Below are 24,054 nucleotides of genomic sequence, written 5' to 3' on the forward strand. Positions count from 1 at the left end.
TAAGATCATCTCTGTCTGATCTCTGTTGAGATCTCTCTGTCATATCATATGTACACCCCAGAGTAACAGAAAGTTATAAATTTAAAACTCCAAGACAATCTGATCACCTTGTATTCGGAGATACTTAATTTTTCCAGAATGAGCTTTTCCTACATAAAAAAAAATTATCTGTTAGGGCTTTTATACATATTTAGAAGGGATACCAATACGGTATAAATTCCCTTTATAGAGATATGAAGGTGGATCCACTGATTATGGATATCTCCTCGTTCTCTCTGCAGCGGGTCATCCGCAGCAGAAGCCAGTCACTGGACGCCATGGGTCTCAGTAACAAGAAGTCACACACAGTCTCCACTAGTCACAGTGGCAGCTTTACCCATAATCCCGCAGAGAGCCCCAAAACTCCAGGGATTGTAAGTAGCTCATTTTGGTTGACATGATGCTCATCTGAGCACACACCTCACATTCGGGACATGGTGTTTTCACAGCACAGGGGATAAACACGTGTTCAGAAGGGTCTCAACTCAAAAGCAGCAGCAGCAGAAGAGTATTTCTACTGGCACCACATCTGTATGTTCTTAACACCAGAGCACTTACTTTTATTTCTGACATTTTATAATCACTCTTGGTTTGTACTCATCTTTCACTAATTGACTCTTTCCATTTATGACTCATGGTGTTTGTGTTAATCCTGATTTACTGTTTAGGGGAGAGGGGGAAAAAAACATAAAACAGGATTTTATGCATTCATTGTCCTCTTTTCGAAGAAGTGTTGTTGCAGCATAAATTGGCAGGCTTTTAGCTAGGGAAAACAGTGCCTATTTTGGAATAATGGAAGTGATTGTTTTTGAGTCCCTCTTTCAGGGTTCGAAGTGAACTTAGACTAGCAGCTGTATGATTACCCAGACTCCCTCCCTTGTTGCTATGCTTTCACAATGAGTGTCTCTTCATTGCAAACACTTGATGCAACTTTGTGGATGTGTGGCTAGAGAATATGCATGGCCCTTATAAACGTCAAGAGCACCTTGCCCTGTTTGTGTCTCCTTTCAATGTTGTATATTAAAATTTTGGGGAATTTCTTTTGCCCCATTTATGAAAAGCTTTTTGATGTTATAGTACCTGTTTGGAATGTCAGCCCTAGTTGTCCCTTTCTCCCCGTCTTAATGCATCAGTAAACAAACTTGTATCCTTTAGGGCAGTACCTGCCAGCATGCCTGCTGTGCTGATCCCCCTGCTGTGCACTTCTATGTTTGACCTCAAACTTCCTTAACCCTGTGAAGCGTTTCACTATTTCCTTTTCCTCGTGTTTGCTTTTTAAGTTATGCTTCAAGCTCCTTTTAAAGCCGTTTTGCTCCCTGCTGTTAAAATTCTTTGTGCTCTGCGCATGAGATCTTATGATGTGTTCTTTCTTTTCTTTCTCTCTCTTGCTTCTTCCATCTTTTATCTCCCCCTTTTTCTCCCTCTCTGCTTCCCTTTGCCCCGTCTTGTGTGGCTCAGTCATTGCTTGTCACGGGGAAAAGTCCCAGTAAATATGGACGCCGAGGCAGTGCCATAGGGATAGGAACAATAGAAGAGGTTCTTGCATTTTCTCTCTTACTGTTTATCATATTTGTTTGCATTTCTAATGTGTTCTCTTCTGGAACAATTAGATATTCCTGTGTTGCTTAGATTAGAATGTGTTTTAGTTTATGTTGCTGTGGGAGGTGCTGTTAATATTACATGTAGTGATTTGTAATCACGTTTCAATTTCATTTAAGTCATTCATTCATGTAGTAAAAACGGATGTGTTTAATGATTTGACTGATGAACGTATGAATAATGACATGAGGGAAGGAAGTTTTGTTTTTGCTGTTTGATGCTTTATCTCAAAGCTTGAAGCCTGAATGTCTCTAAATTTCCTTATTTGTAACTTTGTGTCTGAAGTCAGATAGAACAAATATACAATTTTGTTCCTGCTTTTGGGTTGTTTTGCTTGGATATTGTACTTTAATACTTACGAAATTGACAACATATCACTATTGAAAGGGCATAATTCCGAACAAGAAAGTGTTCTTATGTACTTATGTAGATTTTAAACAAGTTAGAAAGAAGTACTACTTCTAAACACAGTTGTCTGAATCCTGGTGTGTTTTTTTAAAACAATACTCTATGAACATTTATCACCATCAGATCATAAATTGTCAGCAGAATATTTTATACATGTAGATGCATTTTATTTGCTTCAATTACACTACAGTACAGAATTGCAATATGTTCTACAGTACACACAGTATGATGAGTTCTTTGGACCAATGACTTCTCCCAAAATGTCTCTTACTATTTTGTTTTTCTTGCACCCTGTTAGTCACTGATTATTCCTGGGAAAAGCCCAACCAGAAAAAAGTCTGGACCTTTTAGCTCGCGCCGCAGCAGTGCCATTGGCATCGAGAACATCCAGGAGGTCCAAGAGAGGAGGTGAGAGTACAGCAGGGAGTGGGTAGTGAGGACAGAACATTGTTGCAACAGATGGAAGGAAGGACAACTAATTAATTCATTTCTCAGATTCAAATTCTTGCTGGACACTCAATGGTTTGTAGTACCTTACAAAAGGACTGATAGACCCACATTTTTTTCATATTTTCTTACATGACAGTCACAATCTTAGTGCAGAAGTTTGAAGTGAAAGATGGTAACACATGGTTTTCACAATTCTTACAAATAAAGATCTGAAAAGTGTGGTGTGTATTTGTATTCAGTTTTGCTGAGTCAATACTTTTGTCTTTTGGTTGTAAAATACTTTCTTTTTTGACATAAACCTCTATATAAAAAAAAAGTGAATTTTCAATGGAAGATTATTTTAACACCTACATTTTTGGTAAAACTGTTGGAATATTGGAATATTTCAACTTCCCCACAACTGTGTCTCTGTCTTTTGAGATCATTGGTCTTTCTGATGCTATTTCCTCACTAATGTTCTCTAACAAACTTCTGAGGCCTTCAGAAAACTGTTGCATTTGGACTGAGACTAAATTACACAAACTGGACAGAGTACTAATTAGATGACCTCTGTTGGCCGTTGTTGGCACTGGATTTTATTTAGAGGTGGGAAAGTAACTAGGCCTGAATACAAATTTACACCACATGTTTTCAAATCTTGGCTTTTAGGCATTTTGAAAATAATTTTTCTTCCACTTCACTTTGTGTTAGTATATCCCCTGAAATCCCAATAAATACATTGAGATTTGTAGTTGTAGCTCAATAAAATGTGAAAAGGTTCAGGAGGTAAATTTTCTTTGCAAGGCACTGTATTTGTTGCTATTCTACTAGCAAATTTGAACAAAGCTACATTTTGTAATCAAATAAAGTTCAATGTAGCAGTTCATTTGTAGATTTTTATGAGCATAGTTTATCAGTTGTAGTAAGAGGCACTTTATTGGTTTTAAAACCCATATTTTTACAAGAATACTCCATTCTTTATATCTGTGGAGAACTTAAACCAATTTGCTTGTTTTCATCGCCTGATTTTCCCCTCTTTGCATCAGCCGAGAGGTCTCTCCCAACACACAGAAAACTCCAGACTCCAGCCACTTGTCACAAGAAAACAAATCAGGCAACTCCTCCGCCCACAGTTCTCCAGAGTTTGCAGCCACAAAGAACAGGTGACCATCTCCTTTCGTGCTAAGGTTACACACACGGGAAGGCTTGTGAAATATGTGAAAAGAGACAGGTGTTAATATGATCAAAGTAACCCAGGTGTGTAGCTTGGCGATGTGTTGCAGAGCGCCTTCCATCCCCGAGGCTCAGGACTTGTCTCGCTCTTCCTCCAACGCCAGCAGCTTCGCCAGCGTTGTGGAGGAGCACGAGGCCGAGGAGGAATATGAAACTGGACTGGTGGGTATAGACGCAGGCACACTGATAAACACATTATGAAAGTGCATACATTATTAAAGTCACTCTGGGAAAACAAAGACGCTTGAATCTCTCCCCTGATTATACTGCCTCCATTAACTGTTGTTTAATATTTACTGTGGGGGGAAATAACGGAGTTTTAAATCAGCAGCTGTTACCTTCACAGTAAAAACAAAGAGCATGAAAAGGCTCAATAGATTTCATCACATCCTAATAATGACGGGCATGAAAATGGACTGCACAGTCATACATATTAATGTGTTTATGCAGGTCTTCTATTTTGAACCATGTGCATTGAAGAAAGGCTTTAAACCAAATGTATACCTGGAGTTAATCTATAGTTTGGTTGAAGCTATCTCTTAAATTTATTGTTTGTTTTAAAAAAAAAGAAGTATAAAAATCTAATTGTACGTCTTTTCACAGGAAAGTGTGTCTTGTATTACTCCAGTAAAAAAAGACTCGTTTGTTTATGGGTCTGCCGCGGAGGACAGTTCCTGCAGCCAAGGAAGTTTTTCAGGTGAGTTTGCAAGATGTTGGCTCATACTATCAGGCCAGAGATAGACTGAAGGTGTAAGAATCAGACACACTGTGTCATGTATCAGGGGAGAATCTACATTGGGCAAAAGAAAGAAGAACGCTGTCTGTTTCCTGGGAAAATCACGTCAAAGCGCAGTTGAGCACAGGCGTTCCCTTCATCTGATGTAACTTAGAGAGCTGCTTAAATGACTAAGGTTTAGCAGCACAAAGCTAGTCAGTATTCCACTCCACATGTTTAGTGGCTAACTCTGTCCTATGAATCCTTTGCATTTTCTCAAATCTCTTTTTGTTTCCAGCTTGAACAGCTGGCAGCATTGTATGGTTGAGTTTATTACTCATGACAGCCACACATCTGTCCCCTTCCTCCAAGCAGCTTCCCGTCTTCAGCAGCAAGCAGACGGGGTGAAGACGTCGGAGCCAAAAGGGACAGACAGCCAGCCCAAGACGGAGCGCCCCCAGCAGGAGCAGAAGCTGTCGTCGGTGAGAGAAATTACTGAACATCAGTCACTAAATGACATTGTAATGGCTTCACACATCAGCGAGATAAATGTGCTCAGTCATGTATTGTTTAAGTCATTATTTCCATTAGATACACCCTATACTCCCAACTTAAGCTTCAGAAAGTCTCTGGAAGGATCACATACAGATGAAATACAAACGTTAAGCTCATATGCTGTCCATTAAGCTCATCTTCTCACCTTCATATTGCTGCATTACAGCCAATATTTGTCTTTGGCAACTATTTTGTTTGGTCCAATATTTTACAGCTTAAAGAGATGATGCTTCCATGTGAAATCTCATGACCATTCATCCACATGATACATATTCCCCACCAGTAGGGGTGCTGCTGTTATTGTTGTTAGTAGGGTTAGCAAGTGGAAGTTAGCATGGATGTCTCTGCAGAATATTGTTGGTTTCCTTTTAAATCAAGCAGGTGAAGTAGATTTTAAAATATCTACATTCTAACATGAGATCCATGCAGCTTCACAGCTCACATTTTGTGTTGATTTGCAGAACTGTTAGCTGCTGTCTTCTGATCACCATGCTGGCATCCATTTTAAGGTTGGACACATTGATATTTATTGCTTGTCTTACTGTACTGAGCAATAACCGTCTTTACAGTTTCTTTCAGTGAGACTTTGTTAAAAATCTGGTTGCCTGGGCTTCCTGACGTGTTTTTTTTTTTTTATATTTTTTATTTTGACTGCAGTTTCAATCATTTCTATTTACTTCTTGTCTGTCAAGTTTTCCTTTAATTACACTTTAGGAATCACCTGTCAGGTTCTAGAATGCTATATTTTATGTTAAACCTTTGGAAGTTCTAGATTTCTGTATTATATTCTGATGGATTTATTAAAAATATGGGAACAAGCAGTGTGTTTGTGACAATCTGACAGTCAGGTTGCATTTAATACTGTTTCTTTCTAATTTATCTTATTTGTAGATGGAACGCTGTTCCATCCTTTAAGCTTAGCTCCCTTCATGAGCCTAAATTATTCATTCATTAGATTTAAGTGGCTTAACAAACAAACATAGAAAAATAAATTGCTCTGAAAGGGGTAGAGGACTGAAAAGGCTGGCAAAGTGGAATATTTAAAGACCTTCAGAAAGCCTGAGGAACTGTCAATCCAGAAAGTTTCTTTGAATACAAAATTATTCATTTTAATGTCTAATTTACCTGTGTTTCATTAATTTATACCTCTTTTCTACACCTACACCCTTTTCTTCTTAGAGACGTTATTTAATATAAAAGAAGAGATAAAGGCAACCGAAGGAGGGCAAGAGACGTCCACAGCTGATGTAGAGAAGAAATACAATTGGGGCTGAGCAAGCGATGGACAGATCCTCCCTTGATCGTTCAACACGGATCTGCTGTTTATCAGGACAGACATCCAGCTGCCTGGACATGTATCGACCTCTCGACCTCATTCCGTCCTCCATGTGGAAAACCTTGTGCTCAAGTGAAAGCAGCAGTGAAACTGACTGTCCTTTGGCAGCTGGCTCAGCACAGTAAATCTGCTCACCTGCCCATTCTTTAGGCCAGTAAGCATCGATTGTTACTTTAAACAAACTCTCAGACATTGTGGCTCTTCTATCAAAGACCTTCCTTTTTTTTTGTGAATAAGATAGAATAATAACAACAATCCAACAGATTGGGTTTGTCAAGCTTGTGTAGAGTGCTGTAAGCAGTTTCCTCCTTACCAATTTCTCTCTTTTTTTACTTTTTTGTCACTCGTGTTACAGATCATTTGAAACATATCAGATCAAATAAAGGTAGCCTGGTTTGATGCAAATCGCAGTATTTAAATAATTTCAGTTATTGAAGTATAAAATCCATTATATCTTATCCAAACCAACTAGGCCCTATGTAAAAATAATTTACCCCTAACTGGTAACAAAATAACTGGTTTTGCAATCCATGGCAGTAACAACCACTATCAAGTATTTCCAACAACTTAATGAGTCTTTTACATTACTGTGGATGAATTTTGTCCCACTCTGAATTTCTTTGATTCAGCCACACTGGGGTATTTTTGAACTTGAGCGACCGGTTTGGTGTCACATCTGAAATGAATTTAAGTTCAGACTTTGACTAGGCCACTGCAAAATCTGTATAGGTTTTTTTTTTTTGCCACTCAGAAGCGTTGATCTCACTGTTTCATATTTTCTTAAGCTGTGGAGAACGATTCTCACTGTGTTTCGCTGGAATCCCAAAGCCTTAGAAATGGCTCTGTAGCCATTTCCAGATGGATAGATGTTAATAACTTGGTGCCTATTATGTTCTTAAATTAGTTTTATTTCAGCATATGTTTTGCTTTGAGGCCTTTTGGCCTACTTCGTGTTGTCATATAGGTTCCATGAAAGATATTCCAAGAGTTGGGCAGTAATTGAGTCTAGTTGTGGCTAGGAAACCTGAACCAAAAATATGACAGTTGCAGTTGGATTGTGATTTAGATTGTGGAGGACTCAATTACATTTTCACTGAGGGCCACATTGGTTTGGATAGCATTTTTCCCCTTAAATGAAATCATAATTTAAATATTGCTTTATGCATTTACTCAGATTATCTTTGTCTTTTGTTAAAATATGTTTGATTCGAAATATTTAAATGTGACAAATATGTAAGGAAGGCACTACATGTTTTTTTTATGTCTAATTCACATCCCACTGTGACATTGTACATAAGTTTAACTTTGATGTACTAAGTGACTGTGGCTTTATGTCAGGCCAAGTTCTGTTTTAATGACAGTATATTCTTTTATAGGTTTTCTGCTGTTATTTGTTGTGCTGTACAACAATCTTGGCATATTTGTTTTCTGTAGGAGGTTGATGCTGTTGCTAGTGGCTCTGTAAACCTCCTTTCTCTTGTTTTATGAACCACAGGTGAAGTTAGACCTATGGTGAAATTGTCAGAAAAATAGTAAATATTTTCAAGACATGTTGCAAAATCTCTCCAGATGCTCTTTGTTACACACCACCTGTTGATGTCTGCGTACAGGTGTATTCAACAGTACTGTGCATGGTGAAAGTCTGCTTGCCAAAGCCCCTTTTCTTCTCTGCACAATTCTTCACACAAAGGAATTATCCTTGTGATTTGTGTTTTATCCTGAACCAGCCAACATCCCCAAATGCAGCACACAATGCTGACAGAAAGCCAAATGTTACTGTACCCATCCTTATTTGTAAAGTGTAATATATATAAATAACTGTGACCTGCTGTAAGCACTACATTTCAGTTGTTTTAAAATGCTGACCTTTTTGAAAAGCCTTGGTTTGTTGCTGAGAATTGATCACACTGTGATTTGTCTTGAAGTTGCCTTTTTAATTGTGTCACAAGAGCTGCTCTGTGGGAAGGTCACATTTAAAGGCACCATGTTGCCAGATGAATGTAAAACTAACTAGAAATTAGTTTAGTTAAAAAGGGAGAGACGGTTGAGACAATTTATTTCAGTAAATTTTCAGAATATATTTATAGTGTAGTTAACAGATGGAAGCATTTATATTGCATACAAAGTAAAAAGAATTTTAAGACAGAAGCAAAGACAGAAGTGTATAATGTATTCATTAAGGCTCTTTATAGTGACAAAAATAAAGTGGCATAGGAAAATAAATCACAAAAACTAGTAAGTATAATGCAAAAATATCCTTTAAGCAGATTCTTAAAGAAAAAAAAACTGTTGGCTATTGAAAAGACTGGAGTAGATAATGTCTGCCCTCTTGTGGCTCGATATTGTTATTGCTATTACTATATGGTACCATCATTCCAGTGTACGTGTTTGCACTGCATACCAGTGTACATCAGCCACTAAAAACATAGAAAGAAATTATTTGCTGTGCTTAATTCAAATGATTGTATTTCTGTTCTCTGTTGGCTTAAACCCTTGTTAAAAAAAACAAAAAACTTGTTTGTAAATATTGCTTTTCATCTTTTTTTTTGTAAATGAAATCAAGGAGAAGGTTTAATAAAAATGAACACCACTAGCCCCAGAGTAATTTATTCTCAATAAATGCTGATTGTTACTATGCAAAGAATGAGACTGAGGTACTATTATGAAAGTATCTGTTAAGAGAAGAAAGTTATTTAGCAACCTGGCAGCAACAGATGTTCTAAACAGATAACAAAATCTATGCTTTCTATTGTTCAAAAATGCTAAAATTCAAATAAATTTGTCAAATAAATATATACTATATGTGATCATTTAAATAAAACCAACATCAATGGCTTATATAAATGTTACTGTAAGCCTGTGATAAAATCATCTAAAATCATTTCAGAATAACTTTATTTTGTCATATGAGCTGCAGTACATCAGCTTATACAGTCTAGAAAATGTAAATTTGACAGATAAAATTAATTCATGATGTGCATTATTACACAATGAAATCCAAACAACCACTGAGATAATTATAAATGCTTTAAGATGAGAAAATGAAAAGTACATTTTGTTCCTTTTAAATCATTTGTGCATTCAATGAATTTAATTTATATTTAATTTATCACATTATGTATATGTTTGCCAACAAATTTAATTTACTGAATTGTGGCACTTTTTGAACCCCAGATGTTTCAGGTAATAATACCACAGATAAAGCCATTTTATGCTACTTGAAAATTTGGCACCTTCATGTACGTATTAGACCTTATTAAGTAATTGCTTCTGTGCACACTTAGCCTTAATGGCTGAATTTTGTTATGACTGACAGGGAAAAAAATAATTTTTCCGTTAAAAGAAATTCACAGGAAAAGCGGTGTGCATGCTGCGTAGCTTTGCTGATTACCATTTACTCTTTTTACACCATGTCAGATTTAAAGTGTGATTTACATAAATGTATGACTGATTCAAGTGTTGAAACAAGGAATTGCTTTTAATGAAAATTTGATTGTTTAAATTTGGTCAAAATGGTGTTACAAAGAAGGAGAATTGTCATTTAAAGAAGTCTTTCCTGTGCTATTGTAGAATATTTGCTGAACTGAATCCTTAAGGATTGTACCTTTGACCTTTTTTAGTTTTTAATTCACAGCTCAAGGTTCCACCATTTGAAGTCAAAAGGCTTTCTGCGGACGTTGGAGCCACAGTGCACCTCTCCCATCAGTTTGTGGTAGGAGGCGAAGTCGTCAATGAAGACGCAGTTGAGGCCCAGGCCCTCCATCAGGGAGCACATCTCGGTCTCCAGGGCACAGCGTCCATTCACCTTGGGGCCAAACGGCTTTGGAATGCCAAGGTTTTTCCCCAAAACAATCATGTTGACCTGGAAATTGATATCAACGTGAAGCCATGGAATTAGCTCATAGTTATAGTGCAGTGAAAAAGTGTGTAGCCCCTCAACAGGTGTCCTCTGTTTCTGCGTCTCACATGTAGACATTTCAAAATGAACAATTTTGTTCCCACTCGCATTAAGGTTCACTGAATATATAACAAAGGCAGTTTTCAAATGATGACTTCATTTTTTAAAAAGTAAAGATATCCAAACCAACCTGACCTTTTATAAAATAAACTTCAAATGCTACTCTTTGTTAGATCATAAACTTACTGGAATTGTTTTGTTTTTTTAAAATATAACTTAGTTTCATTTGCTAAACCCCAAGCCTTATACCCAGAGCTGTAGAAAAAATCTAAATAGAACATGACAACATGAAACAAGCTAAAATATCTTAAAAACCAACACATCATAATCTAAAGATAATATAAGATCAGATAAGAAAAAAGTCCAAGCAAGTTATCAGACTGAACATTTCAGGGGTTTGGAGGCAATTTTGGTTTGGATAGATTTCATTTCAACTTTAGCAAAAACATAATTCGCCAAAAGGAAGAAATCCGTAGAAGGGTAAATACTTTTTATAACAATCAATTTCAATTTTCTGTTCATCTTAAATCAAAAGGAATTATTAAAACAAACCATATCAGGGTAGTAAGCCACTGCTCTGGATCTATCCTCGTCATCCAGCTTAAAAAGAATTGGGAGGTCAATAATGTCGTCATCATCCAGGCCCAGCTCCCTTTTCAGAACATCCCTGTTCCAGTCAATGCAGCTCTGTTAAAAGCAGGTTTCAAAGAAAAGACAATTTGATGCTCACTACGGGGCATAATGAGCAGATGTGAAAAATTATGAATCCTTTTAGCACATGGCAAACCCCCTCATCAAACATACAAATATAAATTTATCATAAAAAACAATCCTATACTTGTCATCTGTGATTCTCAGTTATAGGTTAAAAAGTTTTAATGATGCTATTGTGATAAACATCTGATTTGTACAGAGCTATAAACATTTAAGTGTGAACATTACTATAACAATAAGCAAGAAACTTTGAGGTGGACAAGATTAAACTGAAAGTGATGAGATCTGTTAGTCAGGTCTTAATCAACAAAGACCACAAAGACCATGTCACATACATGGGGGCAGTACAGATGGTTGCCAATATAATTTGTTAAAAGCAGAGGGAGAATTTAACGGAAGCCACAAACTTAGTTCATTTCCATGTTCAACTAAATTTATATAGACAATGAAAAGGAATCTCATTACATAAGTGTTAATACTTCAATCTATTCCTTTGTCAGAAATTTTAATTAAATTTCAGCATCCAAATTCTTTGGTAGGAGCATATTAACGGCCATTATCTTGACTTTCCCTCCATATTGTGAAGATAGTCCACAGTCCTCTACAGATGGGCAGACATATTTAGATTTAGTTCTAAAAGTATTTTTTAATGATTTGAAGGTGATATGCTTAGACTGACTTTGATGCTGAAAAATAAAAATCTCTCTTTGACTTTTATCAAACAATCTAATCATCATAATCTGCATCACAAAAAACTTTACCTGCAGTTTGGAAACCCACTCACCTGTACGTAGTTATTTTCATGTCGCATATTTTCATCCCTCAGGATATCATCCACTGTCACATACACTTCATTTTTAACACCTTATGGAAGAATTTAAATTTTTACTTCTGTTATTCCACATTTCACCATCAGTTTTCTATGTATCTGCTAATAACCCGCCAACTATACCATCAAACATCTTGGCTTGTCCATGCCCATCATTACTCAGTTCTCTGAATAATTTGTAGCCCGCGTCTGGGCTGGCCAGTAGCAGACGAAAGCCCTGTCAGCAGGAACACAAAAGACAAAGATTACACTAGAGCTCTTATATCCAAAGAGATCACGCAATCGCTCAGTGGAAGAAAGAGCTTGGCAGCATCAACCAATGATAGTGACAAAGTAAAGGAAGAATCTGAATCCTTGAACCCAACAGGTTCTGTATGCAGTGGAAGCATTTTGCTACCATGTATTCCTTCCACCATGAAGCTTGAATAGAGATGTTACACAGCAGTATTTATACAACCATCATCATCAACACATCTACAGGTGGAAAATAGGTCAGAGCAGTTTTATTTATTTATTTATTTTTATCTTCCCATAATTGATACCAGAGTACAGTATAATCACAATTTATACTTGTCTTGTCTTATTGGATTTGAGCTTCTTAACTACCACATCTACCTTTCTGTCGGGAGCCGGAACAAAGGTCATGAATTCATCGATGTGACCAACACAGAGCCAGTCAGAGAACAAGGCAACAGGCTCCTGAACCTTCTGAGCCCACAAAAAGTCTTGAACCACTTTGGTCATGTTTCGTCCCTTAGTTGCCCTATAGAAAAAAAGAAAAGAACAAGTCTTGACATATACTCAAAAAAGATGCAGCACAATATTTTACACACAAATTGGGATGTATACAAATAAATGTACATTAATATATGCAAACTGTTTGCCTGCAGCGAAATGTGCAGTAGCCACATAAACTCTTTCAGTGGACAATAACAAACTACCTCCCACCAAAACGCAGCAATGTACACTGATATCTGACTACATTCAGTGTTATTTAATCCAAGGAGAATCCCAATGTTTTCATGATTTGAAGCTTTCATAGTTTAAACTTAAGTGATGATATTGAACCACATTATCTTCAAAGAAATAACACACAATTATGTAAATAAAATAAGAGTAAAATTATAGGAAAACATCACTCCAAATGTTATTAGTCATTTATTTTGTCACATGTAGATGTAACTATGCATCGGTCTGTGTGCCTTTTAAATAAAATATATTATTATTATTGGTTGTAGTTGGTAACAGACTGAATCCAAAGATGTTGCCATGGTTATTCAGACATGTGTTGGGAGACTTTCAGATCTTTATACTAATTCGTAAATGTATTCAGGTGCAGAGAAATGTCACAAGTCCAGCTGCGTCCAATACAGTGCAAATCGAATTCATAAAGGCAACGTCTGCTGTGACTCGTCCACACACGCTTTTATGTATCTGATTTTTTTTTGTGCACCACGAGTTTCAGAACTTCTCCCGACTACAAACTTTCACTAAAGTTGCACACTTTTATACATGAGGCCCTTGGTCATTTATAATTTGCTTAATAAACCCTTTAGGTTTGAATTTGTTCTGCAGTGATGTTACTTACGTTGGGAAGGCAACCCCAATGAGGATTCTGCCCAGAGGGTATTTTTTTCCATTCACTGTGACGGGAGGACTGACCTCCAGATTACCAAACGAGTCCAGGCTGCTCACATCTTTTCTGCGAGCCACTCTGGTCACATACCCAAAGTCAGGGCCCTGAGGATGAAACTGCATGAATGTTCTGCACTACAAATGCAAGACAACTTTCCTACACATTTGTTGAATTTAGAATTAGACATGCCCTTCATTGTTCCTCAGCGAGGAAGTCAAGGTCTAACAGCAGCAAAGTGAGAGGTAAATGTAGACTTTGATTCACACAAATGTAAAGAAGTAGTAAAAAAATACGTAAAAAAAACAAACAAAATAAAACGATAGTACAGTAAAATTTAAAAAATAAGAAAAAAATATTGTAGTTATTACAGATGACACTCAGATTGTCATGATCCATGTTCTGTCCTGTCCATGCTGTGCGTTAACACTCATTCAGTTCACCTGCCGCCCCTGCTGATTGCTTGCCTGTTCCACCTGGTCCCTGCCCTACTTAAACTCCTCTCAGCCTCTGCCTCCTTGCCAGATTATCGACAGCCATGAGCCAGTAGTGATCCAGCGTTTCCTTATAAGCCTTCAGTGTTTCTTCGACCCTTTTCTGCCCACGGATTGACCCCTCCTGCCAAGCCCTTCTCGGATACCTACTGTTCTGGATTTCTGGACCCTGACTCAAGCTTCGCCCCACGACCATCGACTATTGCCTGCCCCTCAAGCTAAGTTTGCTCCCTCCGATCTCCTGTGTATGACCTCTGCCTGGTTAATCGTCTTAGTCTCTTCCTGGATTCTCTGCTCCACCCATCCATTGCACTACAGTGCTGTGTTGGATGACCACATCCTGAGCCGCACCAATATCAGAAAATTTAATTAAACCTTTTTTCCTTTGCAATTCTTGTGTGTGGTTGAATTTCCGGGTCCCCACCCAGTGTCCTTACACAGATTCTGAGAAATGTAATTAAATTTAATTTAACTAATGTTCTCTGCTTGTATTGTTTCTATATTGTATTGCAAAATGTGCAAACTCTGTTTTCTTATGAGAAACATTTTTTTATGTGTCACAGTCTAAAGATTTGCCCTCCTTCGAGAAATGTGACATTTGATCTTCACAGATTTACTCCAGACTTTGCAACATTTGTAGTTTATAAAAGAGCAACCTTCTGAAAATCTTAAACTCACTTTACTGTAACTTGTAAGGTAACAAACATGTAGAGCTTCCATCTCTGTTTTAGGATATGTCAGAAATAATCAATTTTTAAACATTTTGATTATATTTTTGGAAGTTATTTACAGAGTAAAGTTTTACACAAGTCAAACTGTATTGAAAATTTGATGTTCACAACAGAAAACAAGTTACCTTGATGAGTGGCTCAGGATGTGATACGATGTTAAATATATTCAAAAGGACTTTTATTTTAAGAGAAAACAGAGACTCCTACCAATAGTTCATCATAAGGAAAGACATCAAGTTTTCCATCTCTGGGGGAATCCAAAACCACAGGAAATGAGTGATGGGGTGAATCAATGTAACCAAATTCCAGTTCATCCTGAAAAAAAAATGGTTATTTTATCTTTGTGTGTCTCACAAAGACAGTAGTCAAACAAAGTTGTTTGACTACTGTCTAAATCCTTTTGATATCAAACTATATTTTTAACAAAAAGTCTTCAAATACATTGACATGGTTAAAAGAGCAGCACAAGTAAAGGAAACCTTCCATGAAAATCAAGTAAAGAAAATGTTTGGCACATGTCAAAGAAGTTTCATTACTTGCATCCAGCGATCTCCTCTGTTCAGGTATTCATGGCAGATCTTCAGTTTGTACCCACAACGTGTAACAAGAGTCTTCATTCCTTTGAGGAACTGGTAGTTATCAGACGTACTGAAACCACAGGCAGACATGTGTTTTCTTGTGAAATATTTTTCCATTATGAAATGGTGGCTTTTGGAATGTTAAACAGTTGATCATTTGATACACAAATAGATTATTGAAAGAAAAGATAAAACAGTTGTCAGAAATTACAAAGACGGCTTTGTACAGCATGAGAAGGTAAAAACAAAGAGAAAAACATAACAACTTCAGAAACATTGATTATTCATTAGTTCCCTCTTACCTGCAAACAAACACCTCCACAGGCTGGAGGGTGTTGGGTGTCATGATCCATGGTGACACTCTGAACACCACTTTGTCTGTAAAAATGGGCGTCTCAGGAATGCCCTTTAAAAGAAAAAACAAGCTGATGAATACATAATGCTTTAACTCCCAACATGGTCTGCTTTTACTGCAAATTAAAATTTTGACTTGAACCAAATAGGGAAATAGAGCAAACATGGAGAAAAAGATGTTCTAGGAAGATGAGACCAACAATGTACTTTCTGCCCAGCATGCAAAACTCTATGTGACACATGGTGGCATCAGCATTGTGGACTCATCTTTCCGTAGAAGTTTGTCAGAGTTGAAAAGGAAGATGGATGACTCCACAAAAAGGTCATTGCTTGATGACTAAGATTACCTTTCTAACAAGACAATAGCCATAAATACACAGAGTTACAGATGAATAGTTTAAAATTAAGCATATTCATGTGTTAGAATGACCCAGTCAAACAGACCAAATTCCAATTGAGTCCGTAGCACAGCTGGAAATCTAATTCTCATAGATGCGCCCCATACAATCTAACAGCTATTTTAAAAATAAAAATTAGTATAAAAGTATGTCTCTACATGTGTTAAACTGCTTGAGTGATTGACAGCTGTGATTTTCATTTCATTCCCCTTCACAATAGTATAATAACCCCTCTATGCCTACAGGGGCTATTATAATTCTATAAAAATATTGTAGTTTGTTGTTTTAACATGAAAATCAATGTAGTTATTATAAACCGAAAGGTGTAAAATTAAGGTGCTACTTTGCTGATCTTACCGCCTTCACTGGCTGCAGTAAGCTAAGGTTGATGGTGATGAGCCCATCAAAGTCCTTGTCAGAAAACCTCAGACCCTCCACATAGAAGTTCATTTCTGCTGAGCCTCCAAGGTAAGGCACTTTCTTAGACAGCACCTCACTGCTTAGCACCAATGGATAGTCCTTTACAAAGGAACTAAAAATTTTATCTGCAGAAAAACATATTATAACTAGTTGCTTGATTAAAAAACATAAATTGTATAATGAGTGATTTAAATAAAATGCGTAACAGTGTACAGCCATAAAACAGTAGCTGAATTGCATTTACATTACATCATCTGTTGCCCTTTAAATCTTCAGTTTTACTCACGGAGGCTGCTCTTAACCACTTCACGGGATGCAGCCCTGAAGACTCGAACACTCTCTGCGTCTCCCTGAGAGATGTGCATGGCGAGTTTGTAGCCTTCTGGGAGTTCTGCAGGTCCTCTGGTCCGCAGCACCATGAGCGACATGTCCTTAAGATCTGTACATATACAAGAAGTCCCATTAACACACTCAATTTGTCTGACCCTCCAGTGGTGAGCATAACTTTCAGTAATGGGCTTAATAGTAAGGAAGTTTAACTGTAAGGACAAGAAATTTTAATTTTAGATTTTTGTTTTCTCGGATTCGGCAGCATGTAATCTCCTTTCAGACAATCTTTTTCCAATTCTTGCGTTGCAAGATTTCTCCCTCACGAACCTTCAAGCTGAACAAAGCTGCTGTTTTCCAAAAAATAGAATCAAACAATAGAAACTTCTCAACTGAATTCTCAGAGTCACTTCTAATAATGATGCATTTAATAAATATAAATGAGAACTGATCAATTCTGGCTGAGAAAAAATGTTAAAAGGACAACATCTGGGGTATAAGACAACCTACAGTAATTTATTGTTAAATTGAAACTTTTTGTAATATTTAATTAATAGTAAAATGTTTATGCACAAATATCATAGGAGTTCAAACATTCCATGTGCTGTTAATTTAAAGTTGCTATTGAGGAAGGGATAAACATGGACAAAGATGAAGAAGTTGCAGTCCATCTGAACCAATTTGGAGAAGTTCAGACCAGAATACACAACAAAGTGTTCTCCTGGAAATTTCAACTATTACTTTCAAAGCTATAGAGTTCGAATCATTAGTAATGACTGCATTTAGACACAATGCACAGCACAGAATTTGTAATAATTTCCCTTTCAATTCATCTTCTAAAACCTGACAATACTTTCAAATACACAAATTTTTAACATTTGCATACAGGAGAGCACTTTTCATACAGTGGGGAAACAATAGAGTGAAAAATGTTCATAGTAAATACTCTTCTGGACAATACAGTTTTACCTGCCACTTTGAGTTTGCGGGGATCCTCTCTGTCTGGTGACTTGTTGTATATATTTTCTGAATCACAGTTGACCAGAAGGATAGCTCCATGCCCTTTGGGACCCCATGTCCATGATTCCTAAGAGATTTTCAACAAACCAAAAATGTCAAATGCAGACATTCAAAGTCTACTAAAATCTCTATAAAGCAAGTTCTGTAAAGCTACTTCAGAATTTGTACTTTTTAATACAAGTATTCAAGTTATGCAAGAGCATGTGTTCATAAGTAATATTAATTATGGAGAACATTAACTGTGTGCTGCTTGCCCTGGTGCTGTTAAACAATGATCCATCTGTTACTGATTAAAGATGTAAACTAGAGACTTTCAAGACAAGCTTTAGCTTGATTATACAGAAAGAGAGTATAATCATTGAGTCTGATGACTGTTCTGTGTTTGTGTATGTATGAAGGTGAGTCCATGCATAGTTCTGGGTAATGGGCTTTAAACTTGCCATTGCTTTGCATTCTGACAATAAGAATAATGAGAATTTGGCTAGATTAAAACAGAATTTCTGCTAACAGATTAAAGGAGAAAATTAAAGAGATGTAAAATGAGCTAACAAAGCCATGCTGCAAATGCCAGATGATCCTTATCATATTTACACATGATATAAGGAGCTGGAAAAAGGATTTTATATTAAAAAAGCTTAATAAATGACTGAGAACTGCTTTATTTTCAGTTCTGTTGTCTTTGTTCAGTTTGTGAAAATATATCCACATGAATTCATTAAATTTTTCACAGTGAGAACTGAACTTAGGACCACTACTGGAGGGTGAATTGGATCAATAGTGTGGAATGTGGAACAACACCATACTTAGACAGCACACATTCAGCTTGCCTCTAATTATAAAAAAATTTGCAAAATAGACTTCACAGAAAAAGAAAAACGAGTTTTTCTGCTGTAGCATGTTCAAGCTTGTACTAAGAAAAGCACATTAGCACCCTAAACTGATCAAAATGCACCACAACAATTTATTTCTTGACTAAAGCTCTTCTTGATGATAAGTGAGTAATATTTTTATTGTAATCAATAACATTTCATGTTTTACCTTATTCGGGTTGTTTTTCTCCACAATACCATCTCTGTCAGCATCCACGTCAAGAGAGATCTCTGGGAGACAAACACATCTTGCTTATTGCATAGTGCTTTTGCATGGGCTTGCATGTTTCATGCAAAGCCTCAAGCACAGTGCAGCTATTGCTTCAATGGTCCCTTTTCCAGTGCAAAATAATGTTTAGACTTTGATCCTACTTTTAATCACAGATGATCTGTTAAAATTAAACTAACATTAATAAGTGGCTGCCATGATCCCTTGTTTTGGACTCTATTCTTCTGTTATTTCCTTGTATTCATTTCTTAATATTATTTTTCCTTGTTATAGTTTATTCCCTCTGTTAGTGCAATTATTTTTGTTAAGCATTGGATTTGTTAGATCTAGTATTTATTTCTGCTATTGTTTAGGTTCTCTATTAGTTTAATCTCTGTCATTGGCTGCGTCTCCATTGACCATATAATTTCAGAAATAAGTTTCCATAATGCAAAGACAGCAATTCCAAAGAAAACTTGCTTTTTGATGAAACATTATGCTGCTTGGATGAGATGGTTTTAAGCCCTTGGTTTATTTAGCAAACTGCAACAAAAACACTTTTGTTCCATCACACGAGTGACATGATCAAAAACTGGTAGTTTAGCGTAATTAGCGAAGGGCCACCAGATATGGACATAATGTACATCAATCTGGAGTCCACGCGGTCATAATTTAACAAAAAAATTATATCAAATCTAATTTTTATGACCGCAACAGCCCATTGGTCAATTTTATTGACGGACATTGAGCTTATCCAATGAAATCCCTCAGTTCTCCTTGGCCAACCCCTCCCCTCTAAGTTTATAAATAGTGTCATTTCAATGTTCAACATATGATTGCAAAAATGTTAGGGTTGTGTAATGAAAGTTAGTATTACTTCAAATTAACTTATTGCACTACAACCCTGTCAAGGTGTCCATGCTTTATGTTAAATTATTCTGTATTTGCACATCTGTATGGTAAACTTATATCAGTAAATTAGTTTTCATAGAGTTATGAATAAATCATACATTTTCTATAATTTGCTTGTACTTGTGGGGTTTGTAATCGAAAGAAAAAAACAGTGGCTGGTGAAATGTCTGAGTGGCTGGTTAAAAGTTTTCTCTACCAGTCACTGTGGCTGGTGGAGAACATTTTTAATTTCCAACCCTGGTTAGTTTTGCCAATTATTCCTTCACAGACTCCGTATTCACCACTGGTTTCTTCCGTCACACTCTGTTGCCTTTTTCCTGTTTTGTAAGTTAATCTTCCATTTCTTAAATCTTAATTTTGCATCAAACTTGCTGCCTCCTTTACTCTGCATATTGGTCCACATCGTCAGCATCATGATAGATGTGTTATTCAGTCAAATAAAACTTACCAATGGCAGTAAGATGCAGAACTGCTTTCCCCAAAACCTTGCTGGTACTTCCACTTCCATAATAGTAGACGGACAGCTGTATATAAATAAACAAATGTTTACTTATGGAAGACAAATGTAAGGAGTTTAATAGCAAAAGCTGCAGGAATGTTCAGTATGAAAAACTTGTGTTGAATTAAAGGCTGTGATTTGAACATCTGTATTTTCATGGCTGTCTAGATTACCTTATCTTCTCTTTCAGATTGGCTGGCCTTGCTCATGCTGATGAGTATGACTGAGTTTCCACTGAGGGGTATCAGGGCCTGTTGGGATGACTCCCCAAGTGGAGGGCGGAGTTCGAATTTAACATTGGGAGTGCACTTCACTGAGAAGAAGTTGGAGCCAGGAGGGGCGCTCCTGAAAGGCAGAATGACAGATTTTGACATTAGGTGTTTTGCCTAATTCATCGCTTTTCAAAAGTAATCATACTCCTTGAGTTTTCAACTATTTTGCTTTCAACTGTTACAATGAACAACTGAATAGTTTTACATGTCTACATATCATAGCACCTACAACTTTATATTAGCATTTACTGTTTCGCTTACCTCAACTGAGGCTTTAAAAATGTTGACATGTGTTAATCTGAGTTCTTTTTTTTTTACCCCTCCAGGGGGTCTTTTGTGGGCTCTAGTGTCCCTTATATGAAAGTAGGCTGACAGGAAAGGGGGAAGGAGAGGGGGGAAGACATGCGGCAAACATCGTCGGGTCAGGGAGTCAAATCCGCGACGGCCACGTCGAGGACCCGAGGCCTCCAAACGTGGGTCGCGCTATCCCCCACGCCACCACGGCACGCCCTAATCTGAGTTCATTTTAACAATAAAAGACTCGCTGTTGTTATGATATAGACTTTTTATGTTAGCTTCAGTTTAAGATCACAACATATTTTTGTCAAAGCCACTCACACCACGCCTATATTCATCTGTGCTCTATGATGAATTTGCAGGCTGAAACTATGAGCTTAGCCCTCCTTTTATTCTTCTACATTTTAGAATGTTGCAACAGCTTAAATGTCAGCCAGGGACATTTTTCTTGAATTGTATTTTTGAATAACTTGCTCTATTTACACCTCATGAGTAGGTGTGTGCAGTTAAGTCAGCAAAATGGGAGTAGTAGGTTCTAAGAACAACAACCACAAAGATGCATGTGTGTATACATTCAGCACATCAGTCATCCAAATTACAGTAATGTTTTTATCAACAGATAAAAATAAAATATGCCTTGGAAAAATTGAAATGATCCAAACTATGAATATGAATCAGTATCCAGTAATCAACTCATCAACAGGTGTCCTGTCACAAGAGATGCAAAAGATTGTGTTGAAATAGAATTTGAAACCCCCTAAGAGTCCTGGACAGATTACACCACGTGTCAGTCCTTTTTGTAATGGAGCCCGGTTCTGGTATGCACAGCAGGCTGACATTTGTCAAAGCGTAGGCCCTTTTCTATGGAGAAAGACAAAGTGTTTTCTGTACAAAGCAACAAAAGAGGACTGTTGTGTATATGTATTGTCCAAAATAAAGGAAAACCCCACAATTTCTGCCTGTAAGAGGTGCATATACAAATGTCTTTCTGTGATTTAACAATGACTTCCTTATTTTGACGGAACTGTACCGAAACAGCTTAGTCATTGTGCGACTTACTGTAGATGACAATACTTCAGCCCATAGTACCAAAAATATGTTTAAGAAGCTTATTAAAACTTATCACAACCCTAAATGTGAGAAGAATTATCAGAGAGCTATCAGACATGTCTTCCATCTAAAACCCCTGCTCATGTTTTTGCTTTAGAGAAAGGGTTTCATCTGACGCTTAAATCTAATCTGAAAGTATTTTGGTAAGTACAATATTATATCACTGTAGCAAATGTGTTGCAAGCAAATACCCATCAGAACAGCTTGGAACGCAATAAAGAACCTACAAGGTGGCTGCACTTAAAAGAACGTCGTTTTATTGCCTAACATTATTTCCCTGTAGCACCTGCAATAATCAATAATGAGTCAGAAAAAGAGAGACGGAAAGTGTGAGCCTGTCTCAAATGCTGGATCTTTAACAAACGGTGCGCACCTTGTAGGTGAAGGGTGGGCTGCAGAGAGAAACCTACCTGTCTACGTTTACGTTGAGTTCCGAGCCGACCACGCACACTACGTTGGTCGATTTATTATAATTTACTCGGAGAGTCCGCCGATGAGCCATGGCTGCAGCCCTCTGGGCTCTCCAGGGCTCTGATTCAGCTCCGGGACAAGAGGACGCAAACGGGTCAGCAGGTCGGGGAGAGGAAAGCTCGACTAAGTCCGCAGTTACAACTGGAGCCACTGGGCGGTGATTGGTCAGAATATAGTCCCCCCGCCCACCCTTCTCTACGGCCAAATTCTTTATCTCTTACCAGTCTGTTTTGCTGATAAAAAAAAAAAACACCTTTAAATGTCGCTGCATGAGTTGCAATGAAGTTCATCCAGCTACAAAAACATAATATTGATACATTTTATAATAAGTAACCGGACTAAGCTCTGTTGTCTCATCTTTCAGTTCAGGATCTGTTGTCCGTCGGATAATACACGCGCCAACAGTTAAGTGTCTCACTTTGATAAGATAAGATAAGATAAATCTTTATTGAAGCAAATTAGCGGAACTAATATGCAAATTAACACAGGCACCTAAATGTGAAGCACATAGTTCTTATTTCCACAGTTGATTAATCTATTTCGCTAATAAACATTAAGTCAGTTTACCTGTTCAAATTCGCCTTTAAAGATGTGCCAACGACAAGCAGGACGCCCCGTGGATTGTCTGTGTCCAGACGGCATGTTCGGTGATTTTCCGCTCCCGCTCTTCTCTTGAGGACAAAAGCAGGAACATTGGACGCTGAATCAGTTTGGGAAATGTCTTCAGACATTTTTGGCTACCAAATTCTCTGGCTCAAAGGATTGCAGTGATCAAAGTGGCTGCTCTGCTTAAATATAAGAGTAGGAAGTGGACGTGTAAGAGAGAGGAGGTACCAACTGTGCTTGAAGCCTATTATATCTTCATTGTAATTGGCAGCTACTGTCGTTGGGACTACAATTCTTAGAATACTCTTTCCAAAGTAAAGGTGGGACTGATTGCTGATTGCTTTGTGAGTGTTTCTCCCACACCTTATTTCCTGTATTCTCTGCGAATAATAGTTCAAAGCACACCCTAAGCAACAACTTAAACATTTAAAATATCTACACATGCGGACACCGCATAAATCTTTATAGACAGAATGAGTTTAAAAATCAGACTTTTACAGACATTCGCCCCTATTTGGGTTTCATTTAGTTCATAGACAACCCCCCCCCCCCACTTTCTCTGTAAAGAAGGACAGGTATGGGGCCCCTTTCAATGAAGCAGAATTGACAAAACATGATGAAAGTAGACAGCAGGGCTTTACGAAGCTTCATCCGTGCGGCTGGGCTCACAAACACCAAGAGGAGTGTGAAGAGGAGCAGTCAGGTTTAAATAATCCCACCAAGCTCCCGTTCTAACACAATGATTCTGATCACAGATTACTGATGCATAAAAACTGTCTACATCGAACTTGTTTTGAGCAAACAAACAATAATAGACTTGGCTAAAGTTATTTGTGAGATCAAGAAAATTTGCTTGCACTAAAGGGTTGGAGGACGAAATAATAATAGCTTCTCTCCTTTTTGAAAATTAAGGTTTGGCTTTTCGTCTCATTTGTATTAAAACTTACATAAACAATGATGCATGATGGAAAAATGTTGCCAGACCAACAGCTGTTTGAAGGTGAGCACAGTTAAAATTTTAATACCAACATAAATCATAA

At 37.3% G+C, this 24,054-nt stretch overlaps 2 protein-coding genes across 10 annotated transcripts in view; one reads left to right on the plus strand and one right to left on the minus strand.

Moving 5' to 3' along the window:
- The window catches only part of rap1gapb (RAP1 GTPase activating protein b), a 108,713-nt gene extending 99,975 nt beyond the window's left edge, over positions 1-8,738 (plus strand). For 4 of the 8 annotated variants that reach the window (XM_028002312.1, XM_028002313.1, XM_028002314.1 and 1 more), the window contains 8 exons: positions 282-413; positions 1,498-1,575; positions 2,345-2,454; positions 3,522-3,638; positions 3,741-3,870; positions 4,312-4,405; positions 4,799-4,905; positions 6,158-8,738. In XM_028002312.1, the coding sequence (XP_027858113.1) occupies positions 282-413; positions 1,498-1,575; positions 2,345-2,454; positions 3,522-3,638; positions 3,741-3,870; positions 4,312-4,405; positions 4,799-4,905; positions 6,158-6,175 (786 nt within the window). In that variant the 3' untranslated portion in view covers positions 6,176-8,738. Of the gene's footprint in view, positions 1-281; positions 414-1,497; positions 1,576-2,344; positions 2,455-3,521; positions 3,639-3,740; positions 3,871-4,311; positions 4,406-4,798; positions 4,906-5,439; positions 5,488-6,157 lie in introns of all 8 variants that reach the window. The other 4 variants (XM_028002309.1, XM_028002310.1, XM_028002311.1 and 1 more) reach the window with 4 other exon arrangements.
- On the minus strand, positions 8,372-23,226 carry padi2 (peptidyl arginine deiminase, type II). Of its 2 annotated transcripts, none has more exons than XM_028002316.1 (16): positions 22,976-23,226; positions 20,432-20,603; positions 20,208-20,283; positions 18,809-18,870; positions 17,720-17,837; positions 16,710-16,862; positions 16,361-16,548; positions 15,554-15,657; positions 15,210-15,321; positions 14,881-14,988; positions 13,404-13,555; positions 12,431-12,578; positions 11,939-12,032; positions 11,771-11,850; positions 10,825-10,959; positions 8,372-10,176 (listed from the first exon to the last, which is right to left on the minus strand). In XM_028002316.1, exons 1-16 carry the CDS (start codon positions 23,137-23,139, stop codon positions 9,943-9,945), a joined length of 2,100 nt encoding a protein of 699 aa, XP_027858117.1. In that variant the 5' UTR covers positions 23,140-23,226; the 3' UTR covers positions 8,372-9,942. The 2 variants fall into 2 exon arrangements, with proteins under 2 accessions (XP_027858117.1, XP_027858118.1); XM_028002317.1 differs by lacking the exon at positions 22,976-23,226 and adding an exon at positions 22,348-22,890.
- Positions 23,227-24,054: the final 828 nt, after the last annotated feature.

Source organism: Xiphophorus couchianus, chromosome 20 (genome assembly GCF_001444195.1).
Source record: "Xiphophorus couchianus chromosome 20, X_couchianus-1.0, whole genome shotgun sequence".
In the NCBI taxonomy this organism is placed as follows: Eukaryota; Metazoa; Chordata; class Actinopteri; order Cyprinodontiformes; family Poeciliidae; genus Xiphophorus; species Xiphophorus couchianus.

Bases quoted from the DNA above. Each gene is read 5' to 3' on its own strand.
- padi2 (XM_028002316.1), bottom strand. From the start codon at position 23,139: ATGTCTGAAGACATTTCCCAAACTGATTCAGCGTCCAATGTTCCTGCT. The intron at 20,284-20,431 runs GTAATCTAGACA...ATTTATATACAG, and splicing joins AATCTGAAAGAGAAGATAAG to CTGTCCGTCTACTATTATGG. The intron at 10,177-10,824 runs GTTTGTTTTAAT...ATCAATTTCCAG, and splicing joins TGGCTTACTACCCTGATATG to GTCAACATGATTGTTTTGGG.